A 25,157-nucleotide genomic window follows, 5' to 3' on the forward strand; every position below is an offset into this window, starting at 1 on the left:
CCAATAATTCATTTTTTGAAGTTTAATTTTGGACCCTTTTTGCACCTAATTCCTAAGCTGTTGTTACCAAAACTCCCAAAATCAATCCAAACCTTCCTTTTATGGTCATAAACCTTGTGTTTAAATTTCATAGATTAATCTATTCACTTATACTATTGTTTTAGTGCAAAAACCGTGAAAAATACTTATTTGTGCTCCTTTTTGGCCCCTTATACCTAAACTGTTGGGACCAAAACCCCCTTAATCAATCCCAACCTTCCTTTATTGATTATAAACCTGGTGTTAAAATTTTATTAATTTCTATTTATTTATACTAAAGGCATTATCCGGAAATCATCCGTCTTAGGACTACGCTGACAATGACGTGATACCAATTTTCAATTTTTGGGGTCGTATAAAAATGATGCCTGATTGAGGAAAAACATCTTTTGGGGGAAATTATTCACATGAAACTTTGGTTGAGGTGAACAAAACAAAAACTTGCATATATACAAATGACATTTTATTAAATGTAAAAATAATTAGTAATACATTTTTACATTGCGTATTTACCGGTACCCAAAAAAAGAAAAGAGAAACATATATCTTGCAGTATAAGGCCAAAGTTAGGTATTAATTTAAGTCCCAAACTTATACAATTGTATGTTTGATGACAACATTTCATTAGAATTTTCCCCTTAATTTACCAAATTTGTGAACAAAAATTTAACAATCACTGAAAAAGTTCTATATTACCACAGATAATAGACGACTTTTGAATTTTGCACTTTCCCCTACATTTCATGATTTACAAAATGTGATGGTTTGAGGATTTAACACACTACAATTTTGCAAAGGACTTGCAAAATATCAAAATTTTACAATATAAATAAAATGCTTCGTTGAGCAGAGGTCGAAACCCTGAACAGTTGGGGAAAATTTGGACACAATATTCAAGCTGGAGACTGTCTGAATTTGGATTGTGACAAAATTTTTGACATAATATAGGTTTCTGAAACAAAATAAATGTGGTAAAAGATCTTACAAATCTATTGCATAATTACAATAAAAAAATATGAATCCCTTAAAAAACTGTAAACAAAGCCCCTCCCCAACTGCCCCAAAACCCTCCTTGGGGCAAGAAGCCAAAATCTCAATCTCAGCCTTTCCTTTGCAGTATGAAACCTTGTAGTACAATTTCATAGAGATCCATACACTTTAACACAAGTTATTTTCTGGAAAGTAGAAAAATGCTCCATTTTGGCCCCTAATTCCTACATGTTTTTAGGCAATTAACTCTTCCCTTTGTTATATGGAACATTGTGGTACATATTTCAGAGAGATTCATACACTTACACACAAGATATTGTCCTGAAACTAGAAAAATGCTTCTTTTTGGCCCCTAAATTCCTAAACTGTTGGCCTCATAACCCCTATAATAAATCCCAACCTTCTACTAGTGGTATTAAACATTGTGGTACAATTTCAAAGCAATCGAAATACCACACACAAGTTATTATCCTTAAACTTGAAAAATGCTTGTTTGGGCCCCTTTTTGGCCCCTAATTCCTAAATGGTTTGGATCATCATCCCAAAAATCAATCCCAACCTTCTTTTTGGGGTATTGAATCTTCTTCTTTAATTTCATAGAGATCTATTCATTTAAACTAAAGTTATTGTCCGGAAACCAATGTGTCTTGGACAAAGACGCAGACAACATCATACCATTATATGATCCCAAAATTTTTTTAGCGGTCGTAAAAAAAAAGTGAAAACAAGCAGATTTTCTTCAAGGAACACCAACCAAAAAAAGATATGCGACCTCTAAGTCATTTCGTATGTCTAATTTGCTTATGATATTACAGTGAAAACCAGTTGTTCTCAGGTTAATCAGTTTAATTCGTTCATAACAGCAAATTTTGTAATTTACTTCCCTTTCTGTATTGATTCATACATTTTTTTTGGGGGGAGGGGGTTAGTATCTTTATTATTTAGTTTTTATAAATATCCTAAATTGTTAATAATTAGAGACAAACAAGAGATTCACATTGTTATCGCTTAAATTCAACAAATCGAAACAGTAAATGACATTTTTGTTTATCTTCTCCACATTCCGATATATCATACCTGTCTAAAATCTATAAGTTTTATGTTTCCTACTGACCCATCAGGTTATGCAAATGTGACAGTTTGAAAAGGTATCAAAGTGCAATACTAAATATGCTGACACTCTAATAAAAAATATGAATATAATTAAACAATATGTTAGTAACTAGTGACATAAACGTTACCTTACAACACAAAAACACACATAGAAAAAGTTAAGGACATTTATTATAAATACCCTGGGTCAAAAATAAACTTGAACCTCACCATTATAGCCAAATAACAAGTAGGAGAGACTGGGATATAGTACATTGTGTAAAAAGAATATTTAACAAAAGTAGTAATAATACTATTTTTTCCAAAATGATTATTTTAACTGTTTGATCGACTGTCTTTTCGTTAATGCAAAAAATATGAATCATGAATACTCAGTATATAAACAAATCCACTTTTTAAGTGGCTCTCTGTAATTTAAGTAAAATATACATTAACTTCACCTACATGTATCATGCTTCTTGTACTGTAATTCAGACAGTTTTCTTTTTTGTAAGATTGATTTTTTCCAGTATATCAGGAACTGGGAAATCCTTTGAGATTGTAATAGTCCTTTTTATTTCTTGTATCTGTTCATTATCAAGTCCTAGTGAAGCTGATCCTCCAAACAAAGAAATATGGGCTGGGGTAACTGCTGGCTTCAATGTCAGATGGTTAATCAACATCCAAAGGGTGATAACTGAGGATATATTGACTGTTGCATTATGGTTTGCTGGTAATTGTTCATTCCACAATGGAAGAGGATCGTCACAATTTCTGAAAAATATTTCATTCACACTATCATACATATATACATCAAAACCTTTTTCACTTATAGCAATTGTTGGTATGAGAGATATTAAGCTTTCACTGTTCCCGCTGTCTTGTTCTTGGATTGATGCTTGGTAATATGAAAAAGTAATTGCTTGTGCCAAAAACTGACGAATACTTTTCATATGTCGTAGTGATGAAAGTTCATTTTCCTCCTCAACTAGCTGTTCCTCTTCTTCTTTGAATTTGTGGAAGTCTGACATTTGATTGACAGGTGACCCTGAAATACCACAAACACCACCATTTGGAAACACTAGTATGTCTGGCTTTCCATACCATAAAGCTGTAGTTCCTGTTTAAGTAAAAAAGCACACCAATTGAATGTTGTTTTAGTCATGTCTTTTTACAAAAACATACATAAAACAGGAAGATGTGGAAAAGAAATTATTAAATATTCTTATAAAGCATTTGGTATTTCATGCATTATTTTTTCTTAAAATTGCACACACAGCTTACTGCAATCAATTGATTATTAGTGTTGCTGTCCACCTATACCAGTGCAATGAAAATTCTAACAAAATTGCAATTTGTTTTGTCAAATCAAACTGTTCAACTAATCAGAAATATTTTACCAACTTCTGTAGAAGAACCACAGTGAATGCAAGTCCTCAAAGTGCAATGTGATAAAACAGATTTGGTACCATTAAAACGTGTAATCCCGCTACAATTGTTTGCACTTGTCCTAAGTCAGGAATCTAGTAGTTGTCATTTGTTTATGTGGTTCATAAGTGTTTCTTGTTTATTTTTTTTATATAGATTAGAAGTTTGAATGGTTTTACATGTATTTTTTAAGGGCCCTTTATAGCTTGCTGTTCGGTGTGAGCTGAGGCTCTGTGTTCAAGACCATACCTTGACCTATAATGGTTTACTTTTATAAATTGTGACTTGGATGGAGAGACACGAGAGTTGTCTAATTGGCACGCATACCACATCTTCCTACATCTACATAGTACATGTACAAACAATTTTATAAAACTTAAATTTCACTTCATGGCTGTTATGAAAATGTTGCCCTAACTTTTTAAGCATATATTTATTGTTAATTGTAATAAGCCATTGGAATGTAAGATAGTAAATTTTTAATTCATATAAAACCAGATGCTCCGCAGGGCGTAGCTTTATACGACCGCAGAGGTTGAACCCTGAACGGTTAGGGCAAGTATGGACACAACATTCAAGCTGGATTCAGCTCTAAATTTGGATTGTGATTAAATAGTTGACACAGCATAGGTTTCTGACACAGAATGAATGTGTTCTAATGAACTTAAAATTTTTGTTTCTCTTAGAGCAATTCACTATGCTGTTGAATATTAATCCTCTCAAAAAAATGTTTAAAGAAATTTTCTTTTTTATTTATGAAATTTCAAATGAGAAAAATTGAACCCAATTTTTTTAATCACATCCCCCTTTCCCTTATTCCAAAACTAATCTCAATTAAAATTTCTAATGGAGTTTGCAACAATAACTACTCATTTAAATACATCATAAAATATTAAGATGTAAAAAAACTGCTTGTTATCACTGAATGGTAAAGATTATTTTAATTTATCAGTTGGTAGTAAAAAGTGAATATACATTGTATACTGTATATAACAAAGATTTAAGTTGATTCTGGACAAAGAAAGATAACTCCAATTAAAAAAAAATCTTGCTATTGCACAATATTTTGCAATTAGATATTTCTTGCTTACTATTCTGGACAAAGAAAGATAACTCTAATTAAATTTTTTTTTGATATTTCACAATATTGTGCAATTAGATATTTCTTGCCATTGCGCAATACTGTGCAATTGAAAAGACTTGCTATTGCACAATACTTAATATAATAATTTTAGATCCTGATTTGGACCAACTTGAAAACTGGGCCCATAATAAAAAATCTAAGTACATTTTTGATTCAGCATATCAAAGAACTTCAAGATTTCAATTTTTGTTAAAATCAGACTAAGTTTAATTTTGGACCCTTTGGACTTTAGTGTAGACCAATTTGAAAACAGGACCAAAAATGAAGAATCTACATACACAGTTAGATTTGGTATATCAAAGAACCCCATTTATTCAATTTTTGATGAAATCAAACAAAGTTTAATTTTGGACCCCGATTTGGACCAACTTGAAAACTGGGCCAATAATCAAGAATCTAAGTACATTTTTAGATTCAGCATATCAAAGAACCTAACTGATTCATTTTTTGTCAAAATCAAACTAAGTTTAATTTTGGACCCTTTGGACCTTAATGTAGACCAATTTGAAAACGGGACCAAAAGTTAAGAATCTACATACACAGTCATGACAGTTAGATTCAGCATATCAAAGAACCCCAATTATTCAATTTTGATGAAATCAAACAAAAGTTTAATTTTGGACCCTTTGGGCCCCTTATTAAAACTCCCAAAATCAAACCCAACCTTTCTTTTATGGTCATAAACCTTGTGTTTAAATTTCATAGATTTCTATTTACTTAAACTAATGTTATTGTGCGAAAACCAAGAATAATGCTTATTTGGGCCCTTTTTTGGCCCCTAATTCCTAAACTGTTGAGACCAAAACTCCCAAAATCAATCCCAACCGTTCTTTTGTGGTCATAAACCTTGTGTCAAAATTTCATAGATTTCTATTAACTTAAACTAAAGTTATAGTGCGAAAACCAAGAAAATGCTTATTTTGGCCCTTTTTGGCCCCTAATTCCTAAAATGTTGGGACCAAAACTCCCAAAATCAATACCAACCTTCCTTTTGTGGTCATAAACCTTGTGTTAAAATTTCATAGATTTCCATTCACTTTTACTAAAGTTAGAGTGCGAAAACTAAAAGTATTCGGACGACGGACGACGACGCCGACGCCAACGTGATAGCAATATACGACGAAAATTTTTTCAAAATTTGCGGTCGTATAAAAATATATTAAATTTTATTTTTAATTACATGTAAATGTACCTCATTTAAAATGTTGTTTTTTTCAAAATACATGCTTCATAGTTATCTTTGAATTAAAATACTAAGTAAAATACAAAAATGTAGATTGATTAAAATGTGTTTAAGTGAAATTTTAACAAGTTAAGAATATTTCAAATAAATCATAAGATTATCTCCCCTTGGAACCTTTTTTTAACAACATATTGTAATTTTACACATGTTTTAAAGAATATTACACGTTTTTATTCAAACTAACAGTTACAGATGTCTGATTCTTTTAAATATTAAACACATTTTTAAGAATAGTAGGAAACTAAGTTGGGACAATGTAATAAATGATTTTCAAATAATTCATTCTGCAAATGAAAATCAGGCAACCAACAATCAACTAATTACACGACTCATTAAAATAATAATGCAAAGACAGTTTTTTTTACTCACTTCATTTAAAACCTCTGTGTCTTACATAATGTACGTATGCTTTATTTTATCACAGGAGTTGGTTAAAATTTCTGATCAATTTTTCTAATGTAAATGATGCTGATAGACAACAAGTGATAGCTATACATGTGGCTCATTTGATTTGGACTTCTGGTCATGTTGCTTAAAATATTATGAAAATCAATTGTATTATAAATTTATTCCTATGACATACAGCCATAATACCAACTGTTAAAACAGACTAACCAATTCCTGTATTTCCATAAAACACTGTTCTACCACAGCCACAGGGACAGGTTACAACTTTATCAGGAACATCATTGGACATTATATATGGTAATGGGATAGAAGTGTCTGTTAAACCTGGATCATCACTTGGAAAAACCAGTTGTGACAGAAGGTGAATTGCCAGCAACATGGATATTTGCGACTCTGTAAATTTTTTCCTGTCTCTATGTTCTTGTAATGCTTTACGGAGACATTTTTCATGATAATCTGAAAAAAAGGAAAAAGCTTATTAGTAAAGCATGATCATGATGATATTTCATATTTACACTTGTAGTAAGTGTAGATTTATTATTTTGCTTGACACAGTTACATGGTGGACACACATAATAACCTCTGACACAGAAATACAATGTATGTTGGACCTACAACAAAACAATTATATAAATATATATTTTGAAAACATATAAAACCAACTTAATCATTGTTAATCAAGCTTTTTAATTTTTACCATTTTTTTTCAAAGAAAAATGTACAGCCTGCACTAACAACATGAACAAAAATTGACACTCTGCTAAAACACAGTTGTTAAATAATTTGACATAAAATCCACAGGCACTTGTCTCAGAAAAAAACCTCATTATCTTTATATAACATTAATGTACATAGGAAAACATTTTTTAATTAAGGTCAGTGGCAGATCCAGGGGGAGGGGGGTTGGAATCCCCTCCTTTTTTGGATGATTAATGCATTTGAATGGGGAGATATAGTTGGACCCCCTTTGTCCTGGGTTGGGAACCCCCCCCCCCTTTTTTTTTAAATGGCTGGATCCACCCCTGTAAGGTACATGTATATGGGAATACATTTTTCTGAGACAAGTGTCTATGATAAAATCCTCATTCTAACATGACATCCTTCAAACGCTTTGAATACACACCCATGGTAATATAAGAATATATTGCCAGGGCTATCCTGATTGTACTCCCACATCATATGCTTTTTTATGAATGAGGTACTCGACATCATAGAAACATGAGAAAGATGACGTAAGAATATAAGAATTTTACAGGGAAATACACTGTTGTGAAACCGAAAATCATCACAACAAGGAAACGTAAACAAACGATGCTAAAATCTGGTATAAGCCAATTATTTACACATATAAACATTTAAGTAAATTATCATTTAAATTCATCCAAAACTATATAAATACATTAATGAAAATAGTTTAAGCACGTTAGTTGCTGTCTGTCTATCATGTTTGCTTTTGAATACAATTATGCATATCATTTTTATGTAAATTTAAATGAAGATGTTGATTTTCCAATTTGAACTTTTTGACATGTTTGTATGCTGGTACATACAATGTATGCATGTATTAATGTAGATCATTATTGAAGGCTTTCTGGTAACCTACATGTATCAATAGTGGCTTAATTACTGCTTTCTTTTTTTCTAAGTATCTTGTGGTTAGTTTAAAAATATAGTATATACCAATACACATAATTAACAGCGCCTGGTGATGTTTGATAGCCTGACCGGTTTCGGTCCATAAAGGACCTTCATCAGAGGCAGAATGGTGGATTAATGTTTGCACCCTATTTATATAGATATGGTAACCGGCGGTTGAGTTAACCGGCGGTTGGGTTAACCGGCGGTTGAGTTAACCGGCGGTTGAGTCAACCGGCGGTTGCGTTAACCGGCGGTGGAGTTGACCGGCGGTTGCGTTAACCGGCGGTTGAGTTAACGCAACCGCCGGTTGACTCAACCGCCGGTTAACTCAACCGCCGGTTAACCCAACCGCCGGTTAACTCAACCGCCGGTTACCATATCTATATAAATAGGGTGCAAACATTAATCCACCATTCTGCCTCTGATGAAGGTCCTTTATGGACCGAAACCGGTCAGGCTATCAAACATCACCAGGCGCTGTTAATTATGTGTATTGGTATATACTATATTTTTATGCTTTTACATTTTTCTCACTGATACACATAGTTAATATGGCTTCTACTAACGAAAGCTCCATGGAGCTAATGTGTTTAGAGACTACTTATGTCAGTACACCTTTCCTATATTGCCTATCTTGTGGTTAGTTGTCTAATCATGCTAATTGGAAATTGATATACATACATGTACAGTGAATTTCATATAACAGAAAGGTTTGACCTCAACAGCAAGTGCTATCTTGTGATTTGAGTGAAATTTAAATTTGTCCACAAACATAAGCATACATTTGTAGTTTACATTTTCAGCCTGATCCTTTCCGAAATTTTGAATATTGAGTCGACACTTAACTCAACTGTCATCGTCATACCGTGACATATATATGACAAGTATATAACAAAACAAAAGCGGTGAACAGGTATAAGGGCGAACTTGGGAACAGTATATCTATGTCAATATATATGTTCCAGTGGCAAACATGGGTTTATCTTTAATTCCTCTTGTTCTACTGGGTGCACGACTACAGCTACACACTTTCACAATGACTTTTATGACTTTTCAATTATTCAAAATACCTTTTTTCCACAAAAAATTAAACAGTGGAGCAAGTTGATAGATTCGTCCCAGGCTTTTACTATCGCTTAACATATGAAACCCATCTGCAAACAAGTCTTTGAAATTCACTCTGTAAGATATAAAGGATGACATTAAATCTTCTGGAATGGATTCTGGATTCCTCAAATTTCCATTCTCATCAGCCACACACTCGACTGGTTTGGTGATAGCCTCAGAAAATGATGTCCCTATTGTACAATTATTCAACAGATATGGACTAAATTGGAAATCTTGTACTTTTGAAAGACATTCCTTCATGGAATAATTTGACATAAACCGTTGATGTTGTAACTTGAACAGACCAAACATATGGCGTCGACACACATATGCGATGCCAAAGCCAAATACCATGGTGCTGTTGTTCTGTCAATGCTTCCAGTGGTTAAAAACTACTGTCTTTACCATATTTTCTTTATTTACAAATCGCAGTTATGGCGGGTTAAGGGGATTTAACTCTGGGTTAATCTAAAGACCCATAAACTGCAATGTACCTGGGGTCACAAGTCCAATATACGATATGTGAGTTATACCTGAGACTACTATGACACTGTGTTATACTAGTAGTAGTTTCAGGTTATACGATCTAAAAATGTGGCACAGATAAAAATGAAATAAATATTATCAAACAAAAGCCAAAAAAGCGCTGTATTCGGTTTGAAAACTTTTAAAACAATTTACCAGCCACAATGTTTTAAATTAAACATGTTTATTTCGTTCAGTTCAGTCTTAAATACAACCAAGGATTTACATATCCTTGATACAACTCTTGACTGTACAACCTATAAAGTATTTACATGCGTTTATCTCTTTTATCAGGAAAATATATATAGATATTAGATATACTTTTCCCAACCGTTTAATAGAATAAAAAATAACAGAGCTCTGAATTCTGAAAATAAAAGATGACTGAGATAGTACAGATTCTAGGACTGTGACTTCATTGACGGATTCATGGGGGGGGGGGGGGGGTCCGGGAGTTTGAACCCCCCTTTTTTTGGCAAATCAATGCATTTGAATGGGGATATATAGTTGGACCCCCCCCCCCCCCCATTTTTTTTAAATGGCTTAGAATCTGGTTTTCTTGAAATTGAGCAAACATACATAAAAGTTAACTGGAAACTCAATAATAAATACCTTAAAAAGTACCGCATTGAAGACTGGGGAGAAACAAATAATACGTTGATGAGGATGGTTTTGCTTTATTAGTCCTATCAGGAAATGTCAATGGTTGGAAAGACAAACGAATAGTTATCTCAGAGACATATATACACATGTGTATATATGTCTCTGGTTATCTGATCTCAATAAAAGTCGTCTAATATCATCAATATGATACATTTTAATTCCAATTCTTGCTGCTTACAATTTCTCTAGATCTATAATGAACTTCTTGGCCCCGTAGTTAAAGAGGGATACTTACAACTGTCTCTTCAGTGTGTCTGTCATATTTTTTCATACATTGTTTTGTTATAGATAAGACAGTAGTTAAATATAGGAATTAGCTCTCGCCGCGGTATTTGCTCATGTGGCATGGGGCAAACTCTAATCAATCATTGTTGTTTTGTACAACGGATTGCTTGATTGGTCTGAAAATTTCAGGGCAGATAGATTTCACTTAATGAACAATTTTATCCTCGTCAGATTTGCTCTCATGCTTTGATTTCAGAGATATGAGCCAAAAACTGCATTTGACCCTATGTACTATTTTTAGCCATGTCGGTCAGCTTGGTTTGCGGGCGAAATCATCGGACACATTTTTAAACAAGATATCCTAATGATGATTGTGGACAAGTTTGGTTTAATTTGTCTCAGTAGTTTCAGAGGAGCAGATGTTTTATAAATAATTACAAAAATTACAAAAAATTGTTAAAAATTGACTATAAAGGGCTATGATTCCTTAAGGTGTCTACTGACCATTTTGGTCATATTGCCTTATTTGTAAATCTTACTTTGCTGAACATTATTGCTGTTAACAGTTTATCTCTATCTATGATAATATTCAAGGTGATAACCAAAAACAGCAAAATTTCCATAAAATTACCAATTTGGGGGCAGCAACCCAACAACGGGTTGTCCGATTCAACTGAAAATTTCATGGCAGATAGATCTTGTCCTGCATGCTTACAACTGTCATTTCAGTGTCGTTGGTTCAGGTCTGTCATATTGTTTTAATACATTGTTTTGTTATAGATAAGACAGGTAGTTTAATTAAAGAGACAATTTGGTCATTGTGACTTTCTTGTTGATCTTTTTCAACTTTAAAGTTTTAATTTTGACAAAAAACGAAAAAAAATCATCGTTCAGGGGAAATGCTTCTTCACGGTACATTTTTTAAAGTCTTTTTGCTGGACATTTTTGGCCTTTTGTTTTTGCTATATATAGCAAAAACAAAAGGCCAAAAATGTCCATATAGTTGCTCTCTTTTTATATTATTTTTCTTCACAAAAACAATAAAATAGGTAAAAATGGTCATTCAGCAGCAATGACGGAGCCAGTCAAGTGACATTTTAGACCATGTTGACTTATTCGAAGATCTTATAATATTGTGCCTAACATCTTTGTTATGTTATATAATTATTTTTTTTATTCTTTTCATATGGTTTCTGGGGGAAAATGCAAAAAATGGATAAAAGCATATTTTCAAGGGTAACTCCTAAAAGAGGTCAGTTGATAATTTCTGCCCGGTCAGCTAAAACTTGGTAAAATTCGTTTAAGGGCAACAAATCTTATATCAAATTTAATAGACATAAGCTAAAGCTTTGATCTCAACATTTTTGCTGTACTGTCAGATTTTCTCTATCTAAAACTGTTTTTAAGATATTAGATATAACTTGCAAGTGAGCTAGAAATCGACATTGCAGGGGCTGTAACAGGTCAACAGAATTGCAAGAGTAATAGGAACTTGAGACCTAAGACATAAACCATACACTTATAATTGCAGTCATCATACAGATTAAGCAGACACACGTGGGTTTAATTGTATTGTGGGGTTTTAGAGATTTTTCAATAACATTTTACTGATGAAGGAGGTACAGCAGATGTAAAGTGATGACAATAGGCCTCATTGACTTTTCATCGTTTTGTAGATCTTATGTTGATTATATTTATATCACTTTTAATGTTGACAGTTTCTGTCCGTCTATTATACTTTTCAGAATGTCAAGGAAAATGACATTTTTTTTGGTAATAATATAATTCAAAATCATCAATTAAGGCAATAAGTCATCTCATGACTTACTTACTTATCTTCTTCATCCTCAGTGGGACATAAGGCCACAACAAACTGTCTCTCCTTAATCGACTAGGATTGACAGTTTCCTTGCCGAAAGTCAATGGTTCTCTCTGGGCGTCACAACTTTCTATATTTAAAAAAAAAGCTGCATACCATGACATATCAAATAATGACCAAAGCGGAATTAAAGATCAACAATGAATACATCAATCATTGTATACTTAGACACAGATTGATTATACATTTTTTGTTAAACACGAATCTATTTATTTGAATTTGAATCTGACAATAGCATTTTTTCTCGCATCGTACAACCACATCAATCCGGATAACACTGTAATATGTGCCGCATGACATGAAAAAGCTTAACCTTTAACAATTTTGAATTACTAGCAGAATAGATGAATTTAAAGGAGAACTATTTGAAAAATTGGTCAGATATTTTAGGAAAAAGCATTAAATAATGAGAAGATATTTAAGATTTCGAAGGATAAGGCAACATAGTGAAGGAGACCATCTTTAAAGGATAGTGTGTCCATCATATTGTATTTAAATCTTATAACGTATTACAGTTAAAATAATAAAACATGCAAACCAAGTGTTTATTTGCCTTGCTTTAAAACTGTGTTTGGTTGTTTGCTCAGGCATTGTAAATAAGATTAACACCTAAATTCAATGGAGAGGCGGAGTAACAGTTTGTTTACTATATATACATATAATAAGGAGTTGATTGGGCAATGCATATTATATTGGAAACAATTTTGATATTCATTGACCAATCAAACCTTTGTGTATAGTAAACAGACTGTTATACTCCACCTACCCATTGAATTTATGTGTCCATTTTAATTACAAAGGATAAAGGTGTATGCTTTAACTAGAGACTCGCTCACCATAGTCTATGTGCATATCAAACAAATGACACTCTTTCTCCAAGGGCAATCAGTAGGCTGGCACTTATCAGTAAACATATAAATTAGTAAGAGAGAAATAATAGAAAGGGAATTGTAGCAGGTCTATTGTTGATCTTGTATTATAATTGATCTTATCGTCTGATTAGTTTTTGCTCAAAACACAAAAGAGGCGGTAGAAAATGCTCGTTTAGGGCAATCATAGTGACAGTTTACTAACTATATGGTAAAAATGTCATTTATGGGCTATATTTACTTCTATAAAACTGCTACCCCTATGTTCTATTTTTAGCCATGGCGGACATCTTAGTTGATAAGCGGGCTCATCGGATACATTTTGAACTAAATACCCTAATGGTGCTTTAGGCTACGTTTGGTTTACTTTTGCTCAGTAGTTTCAAAGGAAACCATTTGTGTAAAATTTAAAGGACGACTATGGCAAGCCGTTCTCGTCAAAACTATGTTTAAACCATTTTTCGAAAAAATTACACACTGAGAATTACAACAAAGCACACTGAGATTTAAAAACTTCAAAACGCACACTGAGAATTGAAAATTACACACTGAGAATTGAAAATTACACACTGAGAATTAAAAATTACACACTGAGATTTCATAAAGACGCACTGAGATTACAAAAATGAAAAACGCACACTGAGAATTGAAAATTACACACTGAGAATTGAAAATTACACACTGAGATTTCAAAAAGACACACTGAGAATAAATAAACTGAAAACACACACTGAGAATTTGAAATTACACACTGAGAATTTAAAATTACACACTGAGATTTGTGCGCACTTTTTATGCGCACATATCTAATTAGCATACTTAATCTGAATCTATTACAAGCTTAAAACAACAAGGGGACATAACTCGTTAGTCCTTCGATTTGGTTCCAAATTATTAATAAAAAACCTTTAAAAATACAAGAACAAGAAAAATACCCACTGACTCTTATTACAAAATATAACCAAATGGTGAAAAACTTTATTAAAATTATAAGTAAAACATTGGAACAATCTGCAAAAGAATGCAGTGAAATTTTTACTCAAGTGTCTATTATAGCATATAAACGTAACAAAAATATAATAGATTAACTAGCGAAATCAGAGAAACAGTTGGAAGACTTTTGAAAAGGGACACATGTTTAATTACTGGTAGTAATGATCTGAATTATAGGCAACAAACTTATGAATATGAGCGATGTTAAGTCTTGAAATTTATTACGAATGTTGGTTGAAGGAATCGCATTTCATTATAATGACAAGAGTTCTTGAGATCAAGATATTAATCTGTTGAATTATTCATCTCATGAATATTCATTAGTAATTTGCATATTAATCTCAGTGTGTATTTTTGAAATCTCAGTGTGTAATTAACAATTCTCAGTGTGTGTTTTTCAATTTATTTCATCTCAGTGTGTCTTTTTAAAATCTCAGTGTGTAATTTTGAATTCTCAGTGTGTGTTTTTTATTTTTTTAAATCTCAGTGTGTAATTTCGATTTCTCAGTGTGTTATTTTATTTTTTTAAATCTCAGTGTGTATTTTTTTCGAAAAAAGGGTTTAAACATAGTTTTGACGAGAACGGCTTGCCATAGACGACGACGACACACTTGGTCAGATTATTAACACGCTAGTTCACAAGGTAAGCGTCCGCAGGAAAGCTTGTCACTTTACCAAGACACATTAATCTAGCTCCAGGCCGAGCCAACCTGTCTTTGCTCTTATTCCTTTATGACGCGTGGTTTGCAGAGAAGCCACAAATACTATTTTGTTGTGAACACACATCCTAAACACTTTATCCTTTTCTGACGAAATTAGCTGTTCCTTTCTCAAATATTAATAGCTATTGTCCTCGCAGTCCTTATTGCGTTTTAATAATTTATTAGTTTATTGTATTTTACGCTATTCAAAAGTTACTTGTATTTTACACATAACTATAATCCTTTCATTCAGATTAATTATCAAAGATTTATATCCGTCTTTAAGATAAAAGGTTCTGTAACTAAGAACATAGATAATTTGACACTAAGTGAGCCATTCTTGACAAACTTATACGAAGCATGTTTTTAATCCGTAATCCCCGCTTTCGGCAAAACGCGAATTAATATTATTTAATAAAAAGATATTTGATTGGTTCATTTTCCGTATGTCAAGCAGTCTTTTGAATTTGTATTTTATATTTGTTTGTATGTTGTTATTCAGTTATGTTTTAATATTTGAAATATATGGATGTGAAATAAATATGTAAATTTTCCAGCAATTCGGATTTTATCTCAACTACCGCTAGTTTCCCCCAGAAACTAGTTAATATGACAGAGGTGACCAACAACCCGGTCATACTACCATCAATTAATCATTTCTAATACCAATGTGCATTATTTATACCGAAGACAGCATCTGAAGTCGAGTATAAAATACTGTAGAACAGACATTATCACAACAAAAACACATTGCATTTAGGAGTTAACTCAACCTTTTTCTTCGTGAGTGTTTCACGGTGATCATGAACTACTGTAGTATATAAATCCAGGTCAACTCATGGAGTTTGACTAATTATTTGCCTGCAATCTCTAAGCGTTAATATGAAAGTAATACTTGAAGGGAAAAAAAACATTAAACAGACGTTTCGTGATGATCTTCAAGTGGATACATGTATATCCAAAAGTCAATAATGATTTAATTGTGTTTAGCATGTACTCAGTCTCTGCAGAAGAAATGCGTCGCTTGAATACTCTACACTCATTTTTGGGTCCTTCACTGTGTACTCAACCTAGATTGAATTCGCAAAATTAAAAGGTAACACACTATTGCTCTTACCTGACTATGAATATTTAACGTTCATTATTGGAAATCGTCAATGGTATTTCTATAGTGCTTTTTATGTCGTCTTCTGTAGCAAAAAAGTTGTCCAAGTGATTTGAGAAAATACAAGAAAAATTAACTCATGCTGTTCTTCTCGCTTTTAAAATACCAGTATCTTAGTATGAGGCTCTCGCAGGGTCAAAAACGACCTGCGACCTCTGGGCTTTTTTGAAGCGACTTCCGACCTGAGGGCCTTCTAAAAACGACCTGCGACCTGTAAAATTTGGAAAAAAACGACCTCCGACCAACTTCCATCCTCTGTGTTAGGAAAAAAACGACCTGCGACCTGTACATTTCCCTTAAAAACGACCTCTCGACGAATTAAAAACCGACCTTGCGACCTGAGGGGGGTACCCTGTGGGAGCCTCTACTATGAAGGCAAAAAAAAACATCTTTTTTTCTGTTGTACACATTTTCAAACAATTTGGTACATATTCCATACAAGTTTTTTTTTTTTTACAAAATTGGACAACTAATCAATTTTAAAGATCCCGCGGTAATTTATTCAAATTTTGGCAGAGTGATGCACGGAAGAAGTATATAACATTGTGAGAAGAAGACACCAAGGGAACGTAATAACCCATTTGACGTCCCGATAGACAGAACAATGGCAAAAGAAAAAAGACGAGGACAAGCAACATTTCACAATAGTGAATACTTGTAAAATCTAGAAGTATGCTCTACGTGACATTTAACAATGAAAACAAAAAACAGTTGCTGAATCGCATGGAATTATCCAGGTTCTAAAGAGCTTAAAACTGTATGGGTCTTCAGTTTTAAAGTCATTTTGATTTTTCGCAGAACAAATTATAACTAGTTTATGCAATAGAATGATTTATTTAAAAACTAGCGGTCAGTCTTCTTTGGATGCAATCCTTCAGATCCCTACAAATCAAGTGTATACATATTTAAAACAATTACATCATAATATATCATAATAGCTATTCAATAGGATGGAACGTAGGAACACTCCAAACATGTTCATCTTAGATTTCTTTAAATTTATCAATCTGTACATGTACATGCAAATTCTTTTAAAGAAAATATAGTTTAGTGTGTAATAAAAAAAAATCAAGATTTTTCTAAAATTTATGCGAGTGAAATTCATGTCAAGGCTTAGTGTTGAAGGCCGTGCTTTTACCTATAACTGTTAACTTAAAATTTTATACATTGTGACTTGAGTGAAAAGTTCTTATACCATATCTTTTTGTAATTATTTATAGGATCATTATTTGTGTGGAAACGCCTAGTAGAAAAAATTAAATAACCACAAATACAAAAGGATGTCAGAATTTTTTATAAATTTTGTTACTTGTATTCACTGAAAAGTAAGATGCAAATGGTATTTCAAAATTTTAAATATTGAAGACTTATAAAAGTATGAAAATATGATGATAATATTATAGAATAGCAAATTACCTTCAGATATCAGCAACTGTTCAACAGCTGCTTTAGCTGTATCTAATGATGCTCGATTGCTTTCCATCCCTATCCTGAATTTGTCGAGTGCATCGTCTGAAGAAGAAAAATATGATTATAAGCAAGAGTTAGCTATATTCCATTACCATTTTGGGGCCCTTTATAGCTTGTTGTTCGGTGTGAGCCAAGGCTCCGTGTTGAAGGCCGTACTTTAACCTATAATGGTTTACTTTTTTAAATTGTTATTTGGATGGAGAGTTGTCTCATTGGCACTCACACCACATCTGCCTTTATCTATTCATCTCTAAAACAAAACAAAAATATAAAATTCAAAAGCACCTGAGGATAAAATTGAGAATGGAAATGGGGACCACACCCCGACAAAAAAGCAAACAACAGCCGAAGACCACCAATAATATGAACTTAAGTAATGATCAGTAATCTATAATCATGTATCATATACAAATTAACATTACTTGTAGGAGGGGGACGAAATATACCAGAGGGACTGTCAAACTCTTAATTCGAAAATAAACTGACAACACCTGGCTAAACATGAAGAAAAGAGACAACATAGATTTAACGCAACACGAACCCCACCCAAAACAAGGGGTGATCTCAGGTGCTCCGGAAGGGTAAGCTGATCCTGCTCCACATGTGGCACCCGTCATGTTGCGTATGTTATAACAAATCCGGTAAATAGTCTTAATTCTGTATTTCACATTTAGGAAAAGGAAGAAGGGGATTGTAATTACGACGTAATCAACATATCAGATATCATTTGTGAAACGGTTATTCTATAACGGTTAACCAACTCGTGATAGCGTCCGTAAAATTTACGAAGGAATGATTTCAACTTCACCATTTGGATCTCTTGGTTTAAAGGGAAAATTCACGATTTTTTACTTATGGTTTAAATATGTTCATTATGACATAATATATATATTCACAAAGTTTTATCGCTATATGTGCAGTAATAAAGGAGAAATTCAATAATTAATGAAAAAATATCAACTACTTCCTGTAGGTCGTGACGTTTTCTCCTGATTTTTGCATGCCGGGATTTAAAATACAATCATTAAAAGTCTTGGTTTTTAATCATATTTTAACGTAATCGTAAGCGCGCCGATGACTTATGCTTTATCTAATAACCATCCGATAATAAGAAGATAAAACGCACAGACGTTCAATTGTACTCTTCGTGAGATAAATTATCTATGTTAAACGTATATATTCGAATTATTTTTGTAGACAACACAAAAAGTTATAAATTTATTTTTAATAAATGCATTTTCGGACTGATAAGGTGAACAAATTAAAGTACAATAATCTGTAAAGACAATATGTTGGTGTACTATTATTGACCTTTTACTATCTCTGCTATGGCTAGGTTTATACGATGTGTGTATTCACGGTTCTGTGGCAATACTCGTAGATGGCTTGTTGAAAGGTAAATTGTTATTTGCACTTCGGTATTTAACCACGCCTCTAGGGCACACCTTGCCAGGTGTGACTGTCTATTCGGAGCAGTGGTAGCATTTAATACACACATTAAAAATACATATTCAAGTTGGTGACAAATAAAAATTGGTCGCCGTGGAATTATTTAATTATATTTGGTGCTATTATTTATTTGAATTCAAATAAGTTAATTTACTAAGAAATACACAATTTTCGGTTAAAGACGGGAAACTTAATTCATATGTCAGAATGAAATGACATACAAGTCTTGTCCTTGATTTATGTCTCATAAAAAAGGGGGACTTAGAAATTAGAAATAGCTTTACTAAATCATTTTTATTTGTCTTTATTAGGCGAAAAAATGTACGAGAACACTTACATTTAGACTTTTGAAAGCCATGTATTAATTAATATATGAAACTATCTGAAGATAACTCTACCGAAGCGGAATATAATATGTACGAATATAGAAAAAAATATTTTTGTAATGGAATCGAAAAATTACGAATAGATATTCTTTTCAAGTGTGATAAACGTCAACCAAATTTATTCATAATCGGTAACGTCCTTATTAAAATCTGAGACAACTATAATAATCGTCGTCTCCCAACGTATATATATACTTAAATAACTATTTGATCAACGATGTTTAAAATTAAAAGACAACGAATTTAATGTTATCTTTCCATATTTTTGAATGTTATTATAAGTCTGTTCAACTTGCAAGAATACCCCTAAAGCGGACAAATATCCGACAAGCAGTTTATTCTTTAAATTGCTGTCATTGAATATCAAGAAAGAAAATAAATCCCGAAATTGATACTCAATAGTTTTCCTAGAAAATAGCTTTCTTGTGAGCATCAACTCTCTATCAATAAATTCATGATAGGAAATGCAAGCACGGGAATATCGTATCAATTGGGAGATATATACCCCGTATGCAGGTGCTGCTGGAATGTTGCTACTTAGAAATGGAAACTTCACAATTGGAAAGCTGAAATCATCTCTTTTGTCATAAAATTTGGTTTTCAACCGACCCTCATCGTACTCTTTTATCTAAAACATTTGTAAATTGGTTAAAATAAAATAAAAATACCTATATACTCTCTAAGACTCGCCAGTTCGCTTGCTATCTGTGGAGCTTCAATGCTGGATACTATAACACTTTCCGGTATATTTACGTACAGTTTGGATTGCTCAAGCCATTCTACTTTGAAACTTGTAAATTGGGTTTGAATTTTTTCCAATTCACTGTTGTGGCTTTTAATATCCGAGACTAAATAATCTATATTTCTATTCAGTTTTCTCAAAGGCATTTCAATCCCTGAATTTCTGCTTCGAGAGTCTGAAAAATTACACAAGGATTGTCAAAAGTTGATTTTAAATCTAATTAGATTAAAGAAATTAAAATAGAAGCGTCTATCTACACGAATTGTCATATCAAACGACGGAGAGATAACACAGTAATTTTAAGCTGAAAATATGCTTAATATGAAAATATGCTTAATATGAAAATATGCTTAAAAGGAAAATTTGCTTAATAGGAAATTATGCTTTAAATGAAAATATGCTTAATATGAATATAATTATGCTTTGTATATTATAAATGTATGCTCGATATGAAAATATGATTGATATGAAAATATGCTTAGTATGAAAATATGCTTAATATAAAAATATGCTAAATATGAAAATATGCTTAATATGAAAATAAGCTAATATGAATATATGCTTAATATAAAATATGCTTAATATGAAAATATGCTTAATATGAATATATGCTTCATATAAAATATGCTTAATATGAAAATATCCTTAATATGAAAATATGCTTAACAAGAATATATGCTTAACATGAATATATGCTAAATATATAATAAAATAGATGCTTGATATGAAAATATGCTTAATATGAAAATATGCGTAAAGTCAAATTCACTTTTCGTTCCTTATTTTGTACATAAACCAGGCAGTTATTTTTTCTCGTGTGAACTATTTCACATCTGTAATTTCGTGGCCTTTAATAGCTGACAATGCGGTATGGATTTTGTTCATCGTTGAAGGCTGTAAGGGTGGCCTTTAGTTGTATCATTTGGTCTCTGGTGCAGAGTTACCTCATTTGCAATTATATCGCATCTTTTTATTTTTATATCGATAATTATAAACAATAAACTTTAAGGAGACATCAACCGAACAACACAATAAAGAGAAAATGTCTTCACAATAGATATAGGAAGATGTGGTGTGAGTGCCAATGAGACAACTCTCCATCCAAATAACAAAAGTAAACCATTATAGGTCAATGTACGGCCTTCAACACGGAGCCTTGGCTCACACCGAACAACAAGCTATAAAGGGCCCCAAAATTACTAGTGTAAAACCATTCAAACGGGAAAACCCACGGTCTAATCTATATAAAATAAAAAACAAGAAACGAGAAACACGTATAAATTACATAAACAAACGACAACTACTGTACATCAGATTCCTGACAAGTATTTTTAAAGAATAAGTTGAAATACATACCTTCAAGAAACGGGGATAATCTACCGATCAAAACATCGTGGTTCACTGAATTTCTCCTCAACAGTTGAACTTCTGCAAAAAAAACCATTCATTTAATAGTTAATTTTAGTAGAACATATGACAAGCCGTTTTACTATTTATTCGAATTTCAAGATATCTCCTATAAGATATAAGATATATCTTATATGATATATAAGATATCTCATATAATATATAAGATATCTCATATAATATATAAGATATCTCCTTAAATATATAAGATATCTTATATAATATATAAGATATCTTATGTAATATATAAGATATCTCCTTTAATTTCTTTTTTATAAGATATATATATGTAATATAAGATATCTATATATAATATAAGATATCGTATATATTATACTATGTAAGATATCTTTAATGTTATATAATATATCTCATAAAGTTTATGAAAAATCTGATAATAAAATTGAGAATGAAAATGGGGAATATGTCAAAGAGACAACAACCCGACCAAATAAAAAACAACAGCAGAGGGTCACCAACAGGTCTTCAATGTAGCGAGAAATTCCCGCACCCGGAGGCGTCCTTCAGCTGGCCCCTAAACAAATATATACTAGTACAGTGATAATTAACGCCATACTAATTTCCAAATTGTACACAAGAAACTAAAATTAAAATAATACAAGACTAACAAAGGCCAGAGGCTCCTGACTTGGGACAGGCGCAAAAATGCGGCGGGGTTAAACATGTTTGTGAGATCTCAACCCCCCCCCTATACCTCTAACCAATGTAGAAAAGTAAACGCATAACAATACGCACATTAAAATTCAGTTCAAGAGAAGTCCGAGTCTGATGTCAGAAGATGTAACCAAAGAAAATAAACAAAATGACAATTTTATGTAAGATATCTCATATAGTTTATAAGATATCTTACTATAGTTTTAAAGATATCTTATATAATTCAGAAAATATCTTATAAAGCGAATTAAAGATATCTTCATAAACTTTATAAAATATCTTATAAACTATATAAAATATCTTATAAAGTTTATGAGAAATATTGAAGTAGATAAATAGCAAAACGGCTTGCCATAAGAACATATTATTTTTATGAAACAAACGATGTAATTAAGGTAAACAAAAAAAGCACAAATATAAGTTTTGCATGACTTATTTTACAAGATTTATCATTACTTGTTATAATTAAATCTGATCATGAAATAAATTATAATTTCAAGTTTGAACGAAAGATTTAATACTTTGATAATATAAACGTTAACCTACGCTTCTTCAATTTGTTGTTGAATCTGTATCTTTCCAATACTACGAAAGAAACAACAAAGCACAAAAACACCAATACTACGTCCAAGAAGTTCAAACCAATCTGAAAGGAATTGATAAAGTTATAGCGGCAAACTTTAAGGCTTCAGATATCATGAATGTAAGAAACATTAAACATAGTACAAATATAAAAACATGATATGCAATAGACACTATGGCTTTTTCTTGCATTAATGAATAAAAAAATACCACAATTAGTTTATAAGCAACTCAACAAAAAGGTAGAACTAGAAATAATGAAAAAAAAATAATATTAGTGTATATAAATTCACTGTGAAAAACGTTTCCTAACTTATTGTGACTGTCGTATGGAAGTTTTATCGGACACTTGAATGTAATAGACAATACATGTACTTATCATAGTCATCTTACCTTACTTGTTCCATCCTTTTGAAGATCATGTGCTGTGACAATGCTGTATGATTGGATCTTTTGCCTAAAACCAAGATACTGTCAATTAGGACTTACTTCGATGTTAAATGTTGTTTTATATTCAATTGCAAAAAAATAGCTTATAAACGATGTATATATCAGTCCCGAAAGATCATCTTCAAAGTGTCGGACTGATTACATTCCACAAGACAACCAAGAAACAACAAAAAGAGAATCTTACTTTCATCGACAAAATATGCTAAAGGTTATCAAGCAAAATTATAAATAGGTCCTTTAAAAAGAAATATTGACTTACCTTGAGGTAGTATTTTTATTGATGACAGTCAGTTGTATAAGAAGACACAACAGAATAAGGAAGCTTTTCATCATCTTTAAATCGTGGTATCTCTCTGACAAACACAGAATAAGACTGGTTGCTGCTAGGAACGTTAACGTCACAATCAGAAATGGTTGAAACGCCATCTGATAATACAACGTTAACCAATGAAAACGTAACGTTATCATTGTATTTCGGTACCTCAAAATATCAATATGCAATTGGTCAATTTTATGATAAATAAATAAATAAATAAATAAATAAATAAATAAATAAATAAATAAATAAATAAATAAATAAATAAATAAATAAATAAATAAATAAATAAATAATCTTTATTTCAAGAGGATGATCCCATTAGTTAAAACTAATCTTCCTGAGAGTCCTCAAAATAATAATAACATATTTATAAGTACATAGAGTATTATAAAGTTATATTATACACAATATACAATTGTATTCAAATAATAATGAAAAAGCATATTAATTTGCACAATTGATGAAAAATGTGTAACATTTTGTTTTAAAAGATACAAGTGTATTACTCATTTTTATTTCATTTGGTAAACTGTTCCATATTTGAGAACCTAAATATGTAAATGTTTTCTTTAAAAAATTTGTTTTTGGATTTAATAGTTTTTCATCAGATGAACGTAAGTTATAATTTTGATTATCAGTAAAATGAAAATTTTCTTGTAAATAGTTAGGAACCATACCATTTAATGATTTAAATACAAGTATTGCCTTTTGGTATTGAATGCGTTTTTTCACATTTAACCAGCGTAAACTATTAAACAATAAACTGGATGATGTCATTATGTCAGCTTCTACTATAACCCTAGCAGATTTCTTTAATAACTTATTAAGTTTATTTATTCCACTTTCACAGCAGCTTCCCCATATATTGCAACAATAATCAAATAATGGCAGAATATAAGCATTAAAATAGATAATACGTATATGCATAGGTAAATATTTTCTTATCTTTTGTAATAAATTGATTCTGTTTGATATAGTACATGACATTTTATCTATCTGCTGATTCCAATTTAGGTTTTTGTCAATATATAAACCAAGAAGTTTTTCACAATCTACATTTTCTATTTGTTCATTTGAAATATTGATATCTAAACTGTTTCCAGTTGAACAAAGTCTTTGTTTTGAACCAACAATCATTGATTTACACTTTTTGGCATTTAATTTCATACAATTTTGCGAACACCAGTTTTCAATTACATGAATATCATTTTGAAGGTTAGAAGTTAACTGAAGTAAATTATTACCTTTACAATGTAATGTAGAATCATCTGCATATAAATCTATTAATGAATGTTCTATATTAAGTGGTAAATCATTGATATATAAAATAAATAACAGAGGGCCCAGGTATGATATGATAGAGACAAACCATTATTATGTTTTAAACTTTCGGAACTATTAGAATGAATTTACTTTTATTCTTTTAGATATGATAATAAAGTTCCATTCACGTGTGCATGTAGATTTTAAGAAACATGATCACAAAACTTTTGATTTTTCTGAAGTTTTTCGTTTATTTTATTATAAAAGTCATAAACAAATGAAAACGAGAAACATGTAAAGATTTT

At 31.6% G+C, this 25,157-nt stretch overlaps 2 protein-coding genes across 2 annotated transcripts; both read right to left on the bottom strand.

Annotated features, from left to right (window-relative positions):
- Window positions 1–2,355: 2,355 nt before the first annotated feature.
- Window positions 2,356–9,555, bottom strand: LOC139523716 (uncharacterized). The gene is made up of 3 exons (XM_071317938.1): window positions 9,053–9,555; window positions 6,552–6,800; window positions 2,356–3,241 (listed from the first exon to the last, which is right to left on the bottom strand). Exons 1-3 carry the CDS (start codon window positions 9,441–9,443, stop codon window positions 2,613–2,615), a joined length of 1,269 nt encoding a protein of 422 aa, XP_071174039.1. The 5' UTR covers window positions 9,444–9,555; the 3' UTR covers window positions 2,356–2,612.
- Window positions 9,094–23,704, bottom strand: LOC139523717 (uncharacterized). Its single transcript, XM_071317939.1, has 7 exons — window positions 23,530–23,704; window positions 23,214–23,277; window positions 22,785–22,884; window positions 21,513–21,584; window positions 20,083–20,331; window positions 17,526–17,621; window positions 9,094–9,162 (listed from the first exon to the last, which is right to left on the bottom strand). Exons 1-7 carry the CDS (start codon window positions 23,694–23,696, stop codon window positions 9,158–9,160), a joined length of 753 nt encoding a protein of 250 aa, XP_071174040.1. The 5' UTR covers window positions 23,697–23,704; the 3' UTR covers window positions 9,094–9,157.
- Window positions 23,705–25,157: the final 1,453 nt, after the last annotated feature.

This window comes from Mytilus edulis, chromosome 5 (assembly GCF_963676685.1).
Source record: "Mytilus edulis chromosome 5, xbMytEdul2.2, whole genome shotgun sequence".
Lineage (NCBI taxonomy): Eukaryota > Metazoa > Mollusca > Bivalvia > Mytilida > Mytilidae > Mytilus > Mytilus edulis.

Coding starts and splice junctions, on each gene's coding strand:
- LOC139523716 (XM_071317938.1), bottom strand. CDS start 9,443: ATGGTATTTGGCTTTGGCATCGCATATGTGTGTCGACGCCATATGTTT. Junction 6,801..9,052: donor TAATTTTTTGTGGAAAAAAG/GTATTTTGAATA, acceptor CCTTTTTTTCAG/ATTATCATGAAAAATGTCTC. Junction 3,242..6,551: donor TTATGGAAATACAGGAATTG/GTTAGTCTGTTT, acceptor TTACTTAAACAG/GAACTACAGCTTTATGGTAT.
- LOC139523717 (XM_071317939.1), bottom strand. CDS start 23,696: ATGGCGTTTCAACCATTTCTGATTGTGACGTTAACGTTCCTAGCAGCA. Junction 20,332..21,512: donor ATTATCCCCGTTTCTTGAAG/GTATGTATTTCA, acceptor GTAATTTTTCAG/ACTCTCGAAGCAGAAATTCA. Junction 17,622..20,082: donor GAGTCTTAGAGAGTATATAG/GTATTTTTATTT, acceptor TTTCTTCTTCAG/ACGATGCACTCGACAAATTC.